This window comes from Lissotriton helveticus, chromosome 3_1 (genome assembly GCF_964261635.1).
Source record: "Lissotriton helveticus chromosome 3_1, aLisHel1.1, whole genome shotgun sequence".
Lineage (NCBI taxonomy): Eukaryota > Metazoa > Chordata > Amphibia > Caudata > Salamandridae > Lissotriton > Lissotriton helveticus.
In genome coordinates this window covers 483,046,744-483,065,044 of record NC_136061.1, presented here as the reverse complement: position 1 = coordinate 483,065,044, position 18,301 = coordinate 483,046,744, and the positions used below count along the sequence as shown (strand labels likewise).

At 42.1% G+C, this 18,301-nt stretch overlaps 1 protein-coding gene across 1 annotated transcript in view; it reads right to left on the bottom strand.

The window, feature by feature from the left end:
- Positions 1–18,301, bottom strand: part of COL3A1 (collagen type III alpha 1 chain) — a 127,314-nt gene that overhangs the window by 48,429 nt on the left and 60,584 nt on the right. Inside the window, exons 14-22 of the mRNA XM_078680358.1 lie at positions 17,494–17,538; positions 15,691–15,744; positions 14,930–15,028; positions 14,791–14,835; positions 13,929–14,027; positions 8,076–8,129; positions 7,877–7,984; positions 6,821–6,874; positions 6,597–6,695 (exon numbers count right to left, since the gene is read on the bottom strand). Coding sequence (XP_078536484.1) covers positions 6,597–6,695; positions 6,821–6,874; positions 7,877–7,984; positions 8,076–8,129; positions 13,929–14,027; positions 14,791–14,835; positions 14,930–15,028; positions 15,691–15,744; positions 17,494–17,538 — 657 coding nt within the window. The remainder of the gene's footprint in view (positions 1–6,596; positions 6,696–6,820; positions 6,875–7,876; positions 7,985–8,075; positions 8,130–13,928; positions 14,028–14,790; positions 14,836–14,929; positions 15,029–15,690; positions 15,745–17,493; positions 17,539–18,301) is intronic.

The following is an 18,301-nucleotide window of genomic DNA, read 5'->3' as shown; positions in this document are numbered from 1 at the left end:
CCGCGGGTCCCGCTTCGCCTTCCAGGACTCAGGGGCTGTGTGGACCGAGCGTGCAACATCGTCTTGAGGCTCCGGCAGGGCTGCGAGCAGTAGTGCAGGGACTCAATATCCCAGGAGTCCCTGCTTGTCACACCTGTGGCTGCTCTCCCTGCCGGTAACGCCCCCGCCCCTTTATTGCTGTGCTGGTGGAACTGCGACCTGGGAATCATTTCGTGTCTAACCTTTGCCGCTGGGAGCTGGATTTTCTTGTACTTTTTAACTCACGCTTTTAGACCCACGTCTTGCCAACCCGCTCCGCGGGTCCCGCTTCGCCTTCCAGGACTCAGGGGCTATGTGGACCGAGCGTGCAACATCGTCTTGAGGCTCCGGCAGGGCTGCGAGCAGTAGTGCAGGGACTCAATATCCCAGGAGTCCCTGCTTGTCACACCTGTGGCTGCTCTCCCTGCCGGTAACGCCCCCGCCCGTAGCTCCATATCAGAGTTGGTGGTTCCCGCTGCGCGGTAGCGCGCGGAGCACCCGGGGCTAAGCCCGGGCAAAGGGCGGGCCCTCTGTGGCCCTCAGAGGCCTGAAGAGTCTGGTATGGGCCACACTTCTGGGCAGTGTTATTAGCGTTCTGCTAGCGACATAAAAGGGGGTATTAATATTGTATGCTCTTTTCTCATCCCTGTTGCATTATATTTTATATATGGTTATATTTGTTTTAGGCTTTTCTTGTATCCAGTTAGGTATAATCCATTATTAGAAATGTGTACCCGGGAAACCCGCAGCAAATCGAAACTCACTGGTTCTTTAGATAATTTTATCGTACGTACTAACCAACTAATCGACGAAGGTATCGTCCTTATGGAAAGGAGGGTATCCCAGGATCTCGCGAACGCGAGAAGGTCTTCATTGGGAAATATTGCATCTGCACGTACTCCTACTAAAAATCTTTCCAACTCGGTCCCTAATTCATCCGTTCCCTTACTTACTTGTCCCAATACTAATAATAACCAGGATGTTTTACTTGTCCCTCACATTCAGAATCCCTCGCCAGTAGCTCTTCCTCCTAAGACCCCCGAGGCAGGCACCACTGTTCAGGATGTCTCTACATACTTAAGGGGTGTAAGAGAGGGCGCCGTCCCGAAAAATTCTAAACCATATAGTATAAGTACTGGTGTCACCATATTAAGTACTGATGTTGCGGGTGGTCACATTGAGATCTCCAACAACATCAGCGATAACCAGCTAGGTTGTGACAGCTTAGCCATTCAAGTTCAGGGTATGGACAGAACAGTGAGTCCCCATGGATCTCACCCCTTTCCGTTGGGTATTCCCGATAACTCTGACTCTAACATCAGCCTTGCAAGCCTCTTAGAGTCTAGCTCCCTGGATGAGACAGCAGAGGGCCTAGAAGATAGAAAAGGTATATTTATGAGTGACCTAGCAAAACGTATTAAATCGTTGTTTGCACCTCTGGAATCTAGACTATTGGGGATTGAACTACAACTAAAGGCCATACACGAAGAAGGGAAAAACAATGTTAACAATCCCGTTATCACAGCTACAAAAACCCCAGTACTTTCCAGTATTAAACCTTTAGTACCAAAGCAGACAGTAGGGGGATCCGTAATCTCCAAATCACTGCCTTCTAAAACACCTACCGTTAAGAGTAGCATTAGTGATACACCCAATTTAACGTCTAACGTACCAAAAAAAACACAGAGCAATGATAAACCCCAATCTTCTGTGCCTAAACCCCCGATCCTTAAAACAGTACAAACTAAGGTCCGCCGCAATATTAATTTACCACCTGATGCTTCCCCCTATGTAATAGTGCTAACTGGCGTTCCTGAGCTTGCCCTTTCAACATCTGAATCCTTTTGGGCCCTCAAGAACAAAGTTTGTCACTGGTTAGATCAAAATCATCCGCTACCCCCAAATACTAATAGCAAAATGCTCATGGTAGAAAGAGCACCTTGGGTGGGCGAGAATAAAAAAACCATACAGGGGGATTGTGTTGTTGTGTCCTTTGAGGATTTGGGTCCGGCGGAACATATAACTGCGGGACCCCATGTATTGCTTCATCTTCAATTTCAGCCAAACCCTTATCCTATTTCTACATGGTCCCTGACCATGGTGGTAATAGGTGGAGTTGGCTGAGAGGTCCTAATCATGCAGGAGGAGGAATAAAAGGGGATCCCTGGCAAGAGTACAATCCAAGCCAGTGGACTAGGAGGAACCCAACACACCCTACAAGGGGCAGTCGTTTCCATGATACCAACCAACAAAGAGGGTCATGGTCTGGAAACTATAAACATAACACCTTGAGTCAGTGGGATGGTGGTGTTAACGAAGGGTGGAGTGTAGTTCCGAGGAGATCAGGTAGGCCATGGTACGGCCCAGTGCACCCTAATGGAGTATGGCAAGGTCCTCAATTTATCCCTCCGTCCATATCCTGTTTCAACCGTTATAGTGGGCTGGAAAATATAGATTGACTTTTATCTACTTGTTCTGGAGAACTAGCTTTAAAGGATACAATAGATCCGCCAGGTCCGGTAGTTTCCAGGACAGGAGAGACCCAAGTTTATCTAAAAACCTATAATTCTGGGTTGGAAAACGAGTTAGTTGAACCCGTAATCTCAATTGAAATTGAAAAAGTAGCATTAGGGGAAAAGATAGAACGTTCTGTAGTCAATGTAGGTAACGCCAGGTTTGTTGAGTCACTCCCGGAAAATGGTGCTCTTAGCAGTATTGAAATGGAAATTCCGTCTTCCCGTCTAATATCTGTTCCGAATATAGGCAGCACCCCTATAAATATCCTCTCCTGGAATATAGCAGGGCTAAAAAAAACCCTTGAAAGCCCAGATTGGAATAATTTTATTGAACCATTTGACATATGCATGTTTCAGGAAACATGGTGTCTGTCTCCTGAGTATAAAAATGGGTATTCCACTTACTTTGTCCCGGCTGTTCACTCAGGGAAAGGCCGCCCATCTGGTGGCCTACACATATGGGTGAAAATTAATCTTAATTATGCCGTCAATGTGTATAATGTTTCCTCAGATGACTTACTGTACATATCTCTGAAAAGCCCAATGGGGGCCAAAATACATATTTTCTGCATTTATGCTAGAGGATCGCAGGGCTGTCAAATTTCTCCAACAATAGAGCTTCTGGATTCCAAGTTACTAGAACTAGCTCCGGGATCAAAAATCCTGGTGGGTGGTGATTTTAATTGTACTTTCGAACCCCTGGACGACGAGGATATTTTGGGTTGGACCGCGGAGGATTGGAAGTACTCTATCCCTAACTTAGACTTATCACCTATCAGGAAATGGTATCCCAGAGCTATACAGCTGAATGCTCTAGCCTTGGCTCACCAATTACGAGCTCTGAATGGACGGACCATCTCCGATCGCAATGGGGCGATGACATATAACAAGATAGGGTCCCCATCGCGAATTGATTATATTTTTTTAGATCTCCACTCCTGGTCCAGCCTTATAGATATGGAGATTAAGCAGTCCATAGATAGTGACCATAATCCTTTATGCATGATAATTAACTGGTCAAATGAACAAAGTGAGCCCCCAGGTCCAAAATTAATTACCAAGGAGGCTATCCCATCCAACTGTAATAGGAAATTGAGATGGGAGGCGATTAAGCTTGAGGAGGAGGTTCTCTTGTATATTAGGGAGCTGGTCATAGCGGAATCTTCTACCTTGTCGGCAACAAAGATGGATTTGGCTAATTTTAATACCCTTGGGCCATTATTTTTAAACCATTATTATGACCTTATAGCTAAAATAGGCAAGGTTTTTCAAAAAACCACCAAGTTAGATCATTCTGCTGAGAAACATTTACTAAAAACAAATCCTTGGTATACTGCTGATTGCAGGGAAAGGAGAAAAGAAATTGCACGGGCAATCAAGTTAAAAGACCCCATAGCAGTAAGATTGGCCAGGAGGGATTATCGCAAAATCTTGGCTTCCTCTAAAAAGAATTGGGAGGAAGAACACTGGCAGAAACTTAAAAAAGCAGCATGGGATAAGAATTCTGTCTCCTTTTGGAAATTGATCAACATTTTAGATAGAAGAGGAGTTGATCCTATTTTAAATCACATAAATGAGCAGCAATGGCATGCTCATTTTTTAAAGTTATATTGTGAAGATGAGACCCAAGCCCACCCATCTTTAGCAATATCATCCCCTTTAAGACCAGATTTACCAATGAAGATAGTTCCTTTCGAAGCAAGAGAGGTTAAAGATGCTATCTCTAAAATCCGGCCAGGCAAAGCAGCTGGACCAGATGGCTTGCCTGGAGATTTGTTAGTTCACGAACCCTTGGTATGGGCAAATTTTATAGCTAGTTTAATGAACTTAATCCAGGAGGGTTTCCCAGTTCCAGATTCTTGGAAAGGGGCGGAGGTAATCACAATATACAAAAAAGGTGAAAGAGAGGACCCCGCAAACTATAGACCAATTAGTTTAATTGACACTATACAAAAGGTAGTTGGTAGGGTTATTGTAAATAGAATCGAGACTTGGCTCATGGAAGAAGAGGTACTAACACACTTCCAGGCAGGGTTCAGACAGAATGTGGGTGCAATAGACCAGGTGTTCCGGTTTTGTGCGGTCTATTGGAAGTCAGTTTCCATCAACAAAGGTAGTTTGTATCTGGCTTTCATCGACCTCAAAACCGCATTCGATGTCATTCCTCGCCCCAAACTATGGGAAGTTTTGCTGGCAATGGGGTTTCCCAACTATCTTCTGCAATTTATTATTAAGCTCCATGAGGACAATTTTGCGAGGATACGCTGGGGGAGCCAAGGGCAACTGACAGAGAGGGTACCAGTCAATAGAGGAGTGCGGCAGGGTTGCGTGATGGCACCGACGTTGTTCTCCCTCTTTATAAATGGGGTGGTGGACCATTTGAGGGAGGACCCCGCGGATGCGCCAGTCCTGGCCGGTGAGAAGACCCCCACACTCCTCTTTGCGGACGATACCCTCTTGATGTCCAAGACCCCGCGGGGTCTGCAGAAACTGCTTGATCGTTTCTCACTCTTCTGCAGTGAGCGGGGATTAACAATAAACACCACAAAGACAAAGTTAATGGTCTTCTCGACAAAAAGGAAGTTAAGGAATGTACACATATCACTCTTTGGGTCTCCGCTTGAGGTTGTAAGTGAATTTAATTATTTGGGGGTTAGATTATCCAACAATATGTCTTGGGGGCCACATATATCCAAAATGATACTCAATCTTAAAAGGGTCTCTGGAGTTATACTAAAAAATCAACGCCACTCAACCAGTAGACCTGTTGTTCCAACTCTATCAGTTTATGAGGGAAAGGCGGTAGCCTCAGCCGTCTATGGCTCCGAAATCTGGGGCACTGTTAACACTAGAGCCCTCACAGTTATAGAGAACAAGTTTATTCGAGATCTGGTATCACTCCCCATTTCAACACCTCTGTTACCATTATCTCTTGATATGGGCATTAAATGTATAGCTGACAAAGTCCACCTCAGACCCCTATTATTTTGGGTGCGACTCCGAAGGACAGAAGAATTAAAAGATTATGCTCGAGTCCTTGATGAGTTAATCTCCCTAAATGTAAATAACAAAATACAGTGGCTTAACAACCTCAAACTTTTGGTAAACTCGATAGGATTGGGAGCGTCTTGGATCTCGCAATGCCCTCCCACTAAACTAGAAGTAAAAAAGTTATATTGGGAATGGGTAGATTCCAAGGTACATGCCAATTCGACCTTTGGCCCACTAACGACTAAGTTCCTAGAACACAAAGTGTGGCGTTTGACCGAGCCCTTTCTGGATTTTATCCAAATCCCTAGAGATAGGACTTTGTTTTTAAAATTCAGATATGGTACCTTGCCCGTTAAAGAATTCACGGCAGGTTGGAAAAATATGGAGGGGATAGATCTTATCTGCCCAGGCTGTAGTTGCCCGAAAGAATCTCTGGGCCACTTCCTATTTGCATGTTCTGCCTATAAACGTGTCAGGAACAAATGGCTGAAACCTGTGTGCAAGTCCATGGGCGTGAAAGATTATAGATCAGCCCTGCGTATTATGTCATGTGATACTGTTTCATTGTATATTGTCTGTGGGGTCTCAAAATACTTAGCGGGTGCCTGGTTAATTCGCTCCAGAATGCTAGGTAACTCAGCAAACCCCTCTGAACTGACTAGGTAGTATTATCATTGCCTTTTTCTTAAAGTTTTAGAATTACTCCTTTTTGCTGTAGTACTTTGGGACGGACTGCTTTTTATGTATTTTTTTTTGTATGTATGTATGTATGTACTTTTATGATGATTTTTTGTCGAATAAAGTATCTACAAAAAAAAAAAAAAATTTATAATTATTGATAGTGGTGCCATTTGAATTGTAGTGAATATTGGCTAGTTGGACTCTTCAAGACTCTTCACACTCTTCAAATGAATGCACCACAGTCTTTTCACATATATTGCAGTTTCATTTAAATCTGACTGCCAGTCTTCAAATCCAGAAATACTCACATTACATTTCATAAATATTTGTGTCTTCCTAGCTGACATTTCAAAAGGCTTTTAACACTACTAAAACAAGTAGTTCTCTTACTCTCATTCCTGGAAGACCGGGACTGCCATCTCGCCCAGGATCACCAGCTTGACCTCTTGGACCAGGAGAACCAGGGCCACCACGTTCTCCAGCAAGGCCCTAGGTGTATGACAGAGAAATTGAAGGGCAAACCATCAATATTATACAATACATTGCAACTACAACTAAGTAATTAAACATGCACATACACGCATTAAAAGATTGAGAATTTGTAAACAATTTACCTTTTCACCTGGAATGCCATTACTTCCAGGAGGTCCGCGGAAACCAGGGGTACCCTAATAGAAAAAGGGCATATTAGTACACTGAAGTAGCATATAAGATAGCTGTAGACTTGGATCACATGTAGCATTTACAAAAATGAACTTCTTAAGCTTGACCATGAGATCAAACTTGGAGGTGGTAGAAATGTATGGCTGTTTTAGCTTATTTTCAGCCAAATTCCATATGGCTGATGCAGTAATGGTTAAGCCCTCCTTCTTTCTCTGAGGGCTCAGTAAGGTTAAATAACCTGAAGGAAGATACTGTAAAGCCACCTCCCACAGTTCTACGCTAATAGACCTCATTTCATCCCATCCATGTTTAAATGTATTCTTTGCAGGTTTCCGGTTTCTCTCCCCTTTCAATTGCTGCATTCAGGGCTGGCTTTATGGCTGTGCAACTGGTGCAGCCGCACTTGGTGCTGACCTGGAGGGGCACTAACTTACGATCTCCAAGCAATTACGATTTAAAAACACCTGCTGCAGAGCACCTTGTAAGTCCAGCTTTCAGACTGCAGTAAAGATAACTTTTATGATTAATCTTCTTGCCAGAGAGAGAGATCTAATGGCAGCTCTGACTCACCATAAAGTAACGTAGAGGATTAGTATGCCTGCTGCAAAGAACAAATCTGTATTTTATGTGGATAGCTGGGTGAATTAGTAAATCCAGCCTTTGAAAGTGCTTTACAACCAATAAAATGTTTGTGAGAGGGGGCCATTGAGAGATGAGGGGCACTTTTGGAGGGTGGTAGTGAGGGATTGGGTGGGTGCCAAAAAAGACTGTTGCACCGGGTGCCACCAGCACTAATGCCAGCCCTGGCTACATTGCATCACATTTGGTTATATGTAAAGTATGCTTATGCCTCCAAGGTATAGCTGCAGCTCGAAAATATTTTGGACAAGTGCATTCAGAAGATAGGCCATTTCTCCTACTTGCTTTTTGTCCTGTAAATATTAAAGCAAACACCATTGTCCACAATTTTAAAATGCATTCTTCCTAGATAGTATATTATTGCTCACCCTCTCTCCTGGTGTCCCAGGAATTCCATTTGTGCCTGATTCACCATTCGCTCCTCTTTTTCCTTCTTCACCAGCAGGGCCCTGCGCACCAGGGGGACCAACTTCACCCTAACAGAGGAGTGATAAACAAATACATTATGATCCATAAATGGGTATTGCTCAGAGATAGCATCATTTGAATAGGCTAGAAAATACTTACACGCTCTCCTCTTGCACCAGGATCTCCTTTCCCACCATTCTTACCAGGTTCACCCTAAGGAAAACATATTTTGAGAAAAAAATAATTGTAAGTATTATTAACCTTTTGATAGCAGGTATAGATCCTCCTCAGCATCAACACTTGAGTTGGGATTAATCTGTATAAAACAGCATAAAACTGATGCAGTACAATTCTATAACTATTCGAAAAGTCAGATGGTTTTCATTTTTTTTTCAAGGGAGTATTCTATGGCTGCCTAGATCTAACAAAGAACAATTAAAAGAGGTTTGTTTCAGATCACTACTGAAACAACTTACTGTTTACCTTTCCAACATGCTGAACTTTATGAAATAATAAGGTCTTGTCAAGCATTTGATTTTATAACAAATATAACATTTAAATTGTAAACATAGGCACATTTTATGATTTGAATAGCGGTGTATTGTGTAATCGTTTTTTTCTGTCAGGTTTGAAGTAGCCGCTTGTCAAAGGGCCACATGTATCAAATAAGCATTTTATAATTGTGAAATAGTGATTTTTACTGAATTGCTATTTGGTAATCACAAAATGCTATGTATGTAAGGAATTGCCAAAGATTTGCCGATCCCTTAATGTTACCTTATAGAGATTCGGTAAAGAGAAAATCACTGTTAGGTAATATTACTTCATATGCTTTAGAAGTCGGTCTTGTGGCCAGAACGTCAACATATATCTGGACGCACCATTGAGGTCTCTTTACATAGCAGGATTAATGCATCCAGAATACAAAGCAAAGCTCTTGTGTGTGTTGGAGCAGTGGTTTAATTAATCTTTAGCATGATGAATGGTCAGCTGGAGCAGTTTAGGGAGGACGAGTACAATGCAGAGAACAGAGAACCCAGCTTCTCTTGCATGGGGTAGATGAAGTGTCCCTGGAAGAAGTCCAGAGCCAACTAGCGTGGCTAGGGGTAATATGTTGGCTAAAGAAAAACTAAAGAGAAATGTAAATGAAAAATTCATTGGGACATGGGAGAGATGAACATCTTCTTAATTCTCATTTGACTGAATTTCTACTAATATGTTGGATTCTATGCAACCTCACCACAAGCCCAAGGGCAAGTATGATTACAAGAAAGTATTAATTCATATCAATGAGGTTCTCGGATTTCCAGCAGAGAACCAGAGGTGTGGGACCAGAAGTGACATATTCCCTTGATGGTATCTTCTTCTCTCTGTGTTTCCTCTAGACATCCTGTCAGGGACCTAATCTTGTATTGAAATAACTTAGATTTCAGGGGCCTCATTTATGAAAAGTGACGCATCGCTGCGTGAAAAAAAGCGATGCGTCACTTTTCACTGCGTCCTCCTTGCGACACCAATGATGCGTCATATTTACAGTATGACGCATCATGTCGCAAGGAGTTACAGATACGTCAGTATTTCGGACGTATCTGTAAGCACAAAAGTCACACATTGATGGGGTGTGTCACAAAAGTGACGCAACTCCAGCAATGCGTCCTTTCACATGGGGAAAGCCCCATGTGAAAGGGCTTGCGTCAGTCTTACGCCTGCTGTGAGGCAGGCGCAAGATTTTGACGCAACAGCGTCCTAAAAGTGACGCAGTGAAATCTCATAGATTTCACTCCGTCACTATTACGAGGCTTTTTGCGGGGGAACGTCCCCTCTGCATACATTATACCTGACGCAGGTATAATGTAGCGCAGGGGTTTACAAAGTGACGCATCTGCTTAGATGCGTCACTTTGTACATAGTGCGCAACAGGAGGCATGTTTTACGCCGCCGATGCGTCACAAAAAGTGACGCATCGGAAGCGCAAAACTGACGCAAGGCCTCATAAATGAGGCCCCAGGTTTCTGCATCACTTGTACACTTGGAAAAATGAAGAGGCTGGACTACTTAACATTCTACAAATTAAATTAAGGTTTGTCTATTCCAGCAGGCAGCACCTTACTGGCAACAGATGATGCTTCTTTCCAAACATGCTTAACAAAATGGAATGTATGCTTTAGAAGCCACATACCACTCTCACCCTGTCCATCAATGCAGGTGCATATGTGGAGAAGTGTGGCTCACTGGTTAGAGGATTTCAAAAAGGGGGTGGTGATGGACAGAGTATCTGAGTTAATCAGAACACTCCTACCCAGTCAACAGATCAGGGCTTGATCCATCACCGTTTTTTAGCTCACTGCACCATCCCAGTTCAGAACCTGGCTATATGCAAATTAGTCTGTCCCTGGCCCAGTGCATCATGGGAACAGGGCAGACCAAACTACCAAGCCAATTCTTCACTGGAAAGGAAACAAGCTTCTGGGAACCGGTTTCTGGCATTACAGCCGTCTTCGGCCCGGCTTGCTTGAATCCTGATGGTGCAGTAAGCAAGGGACTCACGTCTGAGCATACCCTTCCACACTTGTGGTGGCCAAAATAATTTCAAAAAGGGGGTGGTGATGGACGCATTGTTCGCCCTAAGTGTGGCAGGGTATGCTCAGACGTGAGTCCCTTGCTCACTTGGCCACTGGATTCAAGATAGCCTGGCTGATGAGGATTATGAATCCGAAACCGGTCCCAGGATGCTTGTTTCCGGTCCAGGGAAGACATGGCTTGGCAGTTCGGGCTGGACTGTTCCCATAAGGCACAGGGTCAGACTGATTTGCATATGGCCATGTCTGAACTGGGGTGGCTGAGTGAGCTAAAGAATGGTGATGGATTAAACCCAGATCAGTTGACTGGGGGTGAGTGTTTGATTTGCTCAAACGCTCCGTCCATCATCCCCTTTTGTATCGCTTTGTTCGCCCTAAGTGTGGCAGGGTATGCTCAGACGTGAGTCCCTTGCTCACTTGGCCACTGGATTCAAGATAGCCTGGCTGATGAGGATTATGAATCCGAAACCGGTCCCAGGATGCTTGTTTCCGGTCCAGGGAAGACATGGCTTGGCAGTTCGGGCTGGACTGTTCCCATAAGGCACAGGGTCAGACTGATTTGCATATGGCCATGTCTGAACTGGGGTGGCTGAGTGAGCTAAAGAATGGTGATGGATTAAACCCAGATCAGTTGACTGGGGGTGAGTGTTTGATTTGCTCAAACGCTCCGTCCATCATCCCCTTTTGTATCGCTTTGTTCGCCCTAAGTGTGGCAGGGTATGCTCAGACGTGAGTCCCTTGCTCACTTGGCCACTGGATTCAAGATAGCCTGGCTGATGAGGATTATGAATCCGAAACCGGTCCCAGGATGCTTGTTTCCGGTCCAGGGAAGACATGGCTTGGCAGTTCGGGCTGGGCTGTTCCCATAAGGCACAGGGTCAGACTGATTTGCATATGGCCATGTCTGAACTGGGGTGGCTGAGTGAGCTAAAGAATGGTGATGGATTAAACCCAGATCAGTTGACTGGGGGTGAGTGTTTGATTTGCTCAAACGCTCCGTCCATCATCCCCTTTTGTATGGCTTCACTGGTTAGAGGAGGCAGACCTGGAAGCAGAGGTCAGCCCGGGACCAGGGTTCAATTCCCGGCTCGGCGGGGTCTTGAGTACTAAAATGTCCATGGACTCGACAATTCTCGCTCCGGTGCCTACTCGATTCACGGGTTCACACTCTACGACTCTGGGCAATGGCTTGCTTAATCTCCACAACGGCCCCTCGCGGCGGGATGCCTGGCTTTCACCTTGCGGATACCCTGCCGGGGATATCTCACAGGGGAATACCAGGACGGGTTCCCTAAGCAAGCGCTTAGAAACCGCTCGGTGATTTGCGCTATATAAATTCCTGTACATTTACATATGCACCGTACACAACATAATCACCTTTGGAGACATATCAGCCATTATTGCAGCAGGGAGATGATTGTTTAGATGTTGTCGAGGCTTTGAGGTGAAAATGGGGATGCGGCCCAATTTCCTCTAAAATGCTTCATTTGATGACAATACATAACTTGTGTATTTGCAAAACATACATTGGCACTAAATAGGAGAAGTTGTTATTATTACTTTCCAACAATAGGCATGTTGTCAACCTTGGAAGATTGAAAAGCTGGGCAGAGCTGTATTTCCTCACACCTGTGACTAAGCATTCTCGACTGGATGTATTAATGTGCTGAGCTAGCTATCAAACCTAGTGCTGGAGCATCAATTTGTAAAGAGGAATTAAAAAGTCAATGTGGTTGAGAAAACATCTCTCATAACGATTTTTTTCATATGTGTAACACAATCCCTTGGTTTCAGGTTTCTCATAAGGAACTGTCACATTCATCCTCAACATTGGGAAAGTGTCAGTTTTATTTCAGAAGGAACCAGAAACAGTTTGCTTTCCTGATCTGTTCATGTAAAGCAGCAAAATGCCCTACACTTTATTATGTGTCAGTTGGGGATCAGGGAGGTCCAGTGATTCTTGTACTTTGGAGGAGAGGTTTGCGTTCCATCGTTTCACTGTGCAGATCTGGTATTTGACTAGGGTGGCATAGTTCCGGTGATCTGTGACCTGTGAATGATTTTCAGTGTTCCTAAGAAAGGGCGTGGCCTGTCTTACAGTGGCAATGCATTTCTAAATTAGTGACAATTTTAAGGATTCATACAGATGCATAGCTGCTCTTGCTTATTGGCATGGGTTCCAGGATATTCTAACAGGGACAGACAACTTTCTGTTTTAAAGTCCTGGGGACCTTTCTGATGGTGGTTTCTAGGATGCAATGGTGGGTTGCTCCATCATTATAACGCTAAAAGTAGCAAATCATGGTACACAAGGCAAATTATTTTTGAGCTGGTGTTCTAAAGTTCTGTGCAATTGATTGTGTTGCCCTTTCTAAATCAAACTGATGGCTATGTTTTAGTTATTGGGTAATGTGATACGTTCTGAACATTGAGAATCAGGCCATTAGTGACTGCAGTAAAGATGATGGGTGATGACGTAATACAACAACTATTAGTAAATTCTACCAGTCTGAGTGGTTTCTTCTAAACTCATTTCACTGTTCAAGCCAACAGGAGTGGTGTGGTGACATAACAGAATGCCCTCTGGTCAAGTCATACTTTTTAGCTCCCCCTTGATGAAAGAACAGCTTTTTTGTTGTTGAAAAGGTGAAACAAAAAGGCTTCAACTGTTGGATGATGGGGTCTCACCTCAAAATGATAGTGATGAGTAATCACTGAATGAGAGAGAGAGCACTCTGAATAATGGAGAGTATTGTTATATAACCAAATATTGTTTTTTATACAGCTGGAATGCGTGAAATGGGCATTCCAGCCATGAAAATGTCTTTGGTGTCCAGGAAAATCTGATTGTTCCTTTTTCAACTGTCAGATTTTGATGCTTCTTATACCTAGAATTTATTTGCCAAAATGAAAACTTTAAATGTGGTATATATTAATTAAAATAAATGTCTGTGACTATTTTGCTGTATCATGCTATCAATATCCACTCCTTTCATAAAAGTAGATCTCAGAGACACTAAGTGCCATGGAAATGTTCACGGAATAATGTCATTCGTGAAACATATGTCAATTCAATACAAAATATCAGATGTTAGTCTTATGAGCACAATTTGTGCACATCTGCCCTTCTTACCAATACTTCAAATTTACTCCTACCAGTATTGCAAATTTATAAAACAATTCAAAATTTTGAGCAATCAAATTGGAAATTTGCACCTAGAAAAAGCCAAAAATTAGGCTGTCAGTTATTTTGACTCATTGTGTATGTTGGTTTCAAAGTAGTGAATATATGTAGCTGTTTGGTTATATTATTCTTAAAGATAGATCCTTTAATTAATTCCATGTGCTAGAAGTACTATATTTTTAAGTCCATTTTTGACTAAGGAAAGGTTTCCATCATTCTAAAACTTGGTATGATACAGTTATTACTCACCGATGGACCTCTTTGCCCAGGAACTCCATTGGTGCCAGCGGGACCAGGAGGTCCTCGACCCCCACTTAATCCAGGAGCACCGGGAAGACCAGCCGGACCCTGAAGGAAAGAATCAAACGTTATTTGAAAGCATATTTTGACAACTCTAATTTAATATCTGACCGCCAAAAATTGTATGAATGTAAGACTGCTGTCTAAACATTGCTCTGACTGCCTGCAGTATCTAATCATTGTGATATATATTATAAATGTTGGTGTCCTATGTCCGATTGTTTATGTATTACCTATTTAACTAAAGAGGTGTTAAAGTAACCATGTGATTATGGTTTAGAAAGGAGAATTAATAAAAGATGTCAGGAGAAGTCACTGATGTTCATCTTCTCTTCCTAACCTTCAGAAATTAATTAAGGGCAATTATTTGCCAAGGGTTGTGTTTTTTTTAATCCTTAGCCCTTGGCCACTGGATACCTCCAGGTTTTATGCATCTTATAAATGGAATGATGATGATGATGATGATGATGATGTGAGGCAAAGGCATCCATACTTTTAAGACATTCAGTTGCAGGTTTCCAGAGGACCATAGCTTCCATGGGACCACTGGTAACATTCTGGTTCCAATTCCCTAGAAGCCCTTACAGATATTACAGGCATCATATAATAAGAAACACATTCTTGAAGATATTTATGATTGTCGTTTTTTGAAAAGTCTGCTTGGTGTCATAATGTTTTAAGAAGGAACAGATTGCAGGTTTTTTGTTTCTGTGGAATCACCTCTTTAAAATGCAGATTACACATAACCTAATACTATTATCAAATGTCTACCTGTGGTATGGGAGAATATGTTTCTGAATGTAATACTTACCACTTCACCTTTTCCACCTGGTGCACCATCTCTGCCAGCAGGACCCTGAGAATGGGCAAATAACAACAATGATTGTAGTACACTTTTGCCAATTGAAAACTCTGTCCATATGTTAACCAATGTACTTCTTGAGACTTACAATAGGACCAGTAGCGCCAACGTGACCTTGGGGACCAGGTTCTCCTCTTCCACCTGGAGACCCATCAGATCCACGGGAACCTGGTGCACCAGCTTCACCCTGCAGATATAAATATAAAAAGGATAATTCCATTGTTTGGTACTATACTTTGTTAGCCTATTTATGCATAGTGTAGCCGGGTGAGGTAACTGCAAGTGTTGGCTACAGACTCTGCTGATCAGAAATGCATGTTGTGTTTACTTAAAAGTCTTCATCATTGATACAGGAGTCTATGGTACATACAATATCTAGTAAAACAACAAGTTACATTATATTCACAGTTTATTTCTTCATGGGGAGCTTAAGAACTATCAAATAGTCCTAGAAAAAAAGCTGAGACAGAATCATTCAGATGTCATGCAACATTTGACCAATTCTTCCCCAACAATACTAATCTTTCGGAGACACTGGTACAGTCAAAAGGTTTCCTGAACTCTATGAAGGGCATTTTGCAATCTATTTCTTCATGTGTATCGCATAGTGAGAAAATATGTTAGTTAGGTTTTAATTGAAACACCCTTTGATTCTTGGTATTTTTGTCTTCTATGTATGTTCCTTTGATTCTCCATCTGCAGATATGGTTGCTGCTTTCTCTGGTATAGTTTTCTTTATATTTTACTTTCTTCAGAATGTGCTCTTTCTGTGCTCATCCTATTTCTATCTTTTTTTCATATCTTCAAAGCCATAAAATACATCTTTTGTGAGCTTTAGTTGTCAAATACCTTAAGACCTGGGCCTCCAGGGAATCCAGCTGTACCAGGTGGACCGGGAGGACCCTGAAATAAAAAAAAGGAAAAGCATAATTAAGGTTCCCAAATTAACATAAACTGCTAACAGAAAAATGGGCTTAATAGATATCTGTGGCGAATATAATTTACATGTATCTATTTCAATCAGTAATCCCACTGTTCCCTGGCCATATATGCTGTAATCATGTCACACTTCCCTTTTATTAATTCTTTTTCCATAGCCATAGTACATTTGTATCTCAGATCTGTCTATGGTTTGGTTGTGGTAGATAGTAGGTTTTTATATTGTGCCAAAACTACTTTGCTACCATAGTACTCTAATTTCAATTGCGCTTGTAATAATTGTTTTTAAATGTTTGTGATGGGCCCCCCATAATGTAACAAATTGGAGAATCACTGCTCTATAATATAGTCAAAGTCTGGGGTTTCCAGATACAGCAGCAGCAATCACAGCTTGTTGGATACAAATCTGAGTCGTCCTTCATTCCACACTAATTCACCAGGATGGTGTTTGGCTCTTTGAAAAAGTTGTGTGGTAAAATCATTGGAATATTAATAAGAATATTAAGTCACTACTGATGAAAACTGCTCTGCTTCTGTTGCCTCCACCATGATATTGAATAATCATTTCAAATTAGGGGTGGTGCTACAGGTGACCAAAATCTATTTTGGTCCAGACGACCAAGGTGGTGTAGCACCAGCAGTACTGTACCAGCTATTACTTTCACACTTTTTTTTTGCAATCCAGTAGCCTGGTGTACTACAGGGTTTGTTTCCATATGTGTCTATGGGAAAATGTGTTAGCAAATATGACCCTAAGTTCAGTAGTAATTGTTTCCAATATGACACCACTATAAGAGGCTTTAGTGTATTTGGGATCATAACTTTCGCTGTCTCTCTAGTAGTCTGTGCAACTGTGCTGCTAGTCTTTTCTATATTATATAGCATCAATAATCTGGGGCATAACTGTGACCCAAAAACGGTTACATAATTTTAAGAGTAATCATTTCAAACTGGCATTTTGCATTTTCTCTTGATGCTAATGGTTTCTATGATCTTTTGTAAGGTAAGTGGTATGTCTTGGGTCTCAGTCATGTATAGCAGTAATCTTAGCAGCCCTGAGACTGCTAAATGATCATCAAGCTCAGGAAGAGGTGGGGACCGTTGCATGTATAGTTGAATGTAATAGTATTTCAACATATAATTAATCTCAGCCTCTGAATTTGGGATCTTATCATTTAGATTTCTCAGGGCAGTTGCTTCTGGCCTTCTCTGTTGCCTTCAGCATGTAAGTTAGTAGAAGCTCACTGTTCCGCTGCTAAGTGTGACTCCCCCCTTGGACTCGGATAGTGCTGGTTTAAAGGAATTTAAGATTGTTCTTTTATGAGGGAAAATTCACCTTTTGTGGATACCTTGCATTTCTAAATGAATATATATCCTCCTACAAGTAAGACTTACATGAGGAAAGGCTAAGTGAGTCAGGCATAATTAGTCTTACAGTAATGACTACATTGGGGTATCCTTCAATACTGCACACTTTTTAACCTATTCAAGACAAGGAATGTCTTTAGGTTTATTGTGCTGTGTTTGCTTTGTTACCCCGTGGCCCATCTTAACTCCTATCTTTATGGTCTATCTCGGACCTAAAGAATACTTGGAAATGGATACAGATTTCCTAGGTGGAGCAAAGTAAATGATTCATTATTATAGATTATCATTGCTGATCATGCACATCAGTTTCTAATAGTATAAAATATGTTAAAAAGAGAAGCTTACAGATGGTCCAGCAGATCCAGGAGCACCATCATTTCCACGGGCACCCTAAAAGGAACACAAAAGCACAATTATCAAACCATGGCGTAAATGACACTTTCAAATCTGGTAAGAAATGGCTGGTTGACTTCTGGGTATCATGCCACTCATGGCAGTCATGGAAACATCTTCCGAGACAGAGTGACATATGCAGAGCATCCTGTCACCACACAAAAAACACAGATATGGCACTCTGTACAACTTCTGAATTTTGATACTGATGAGAAGCGAAATATAGTTCAGATTTAGTCTGCTTGAATTCAATAACTGCAGCATGCACAATATTGCATTGCATTGTTGTTACTAAGGATCTGACGTGTTGAGCAAGTAAAGAATGACAAATAAAGAACATGCGTATTTACTGCTCCCATGGATGGAGTCCAATGCCTCACTATACCTAATGACATGTGGCTATTTGTGCAAGCTAACCCACCTCTACCAGGTACATCAGTTCTAGAACTGGAGACCACAGAGGGGTTCCTAGAAGTAGAGATTATTCCTTTAAGAATGATGTGTGCAAAAACAAATAAAGAGTCAGACCATCATCCTGTTACTCTAAGGTTTCTGATTTTATTCATATTGCTAAAGGGACTGGAGCATTTATTGTTGGAAAACAATGTAGGAATAATCTCTGGCTATGTTAGCACTCGATACTCTTGTAGCATTTTCATACTGTGTTCCAAATATAATTGATTAATTATTAATTGTTTTTTAAAATGCAATCACTGTGGTTTTAAATGATATGAAACAAATACAGTGTAGCACTGTTGCA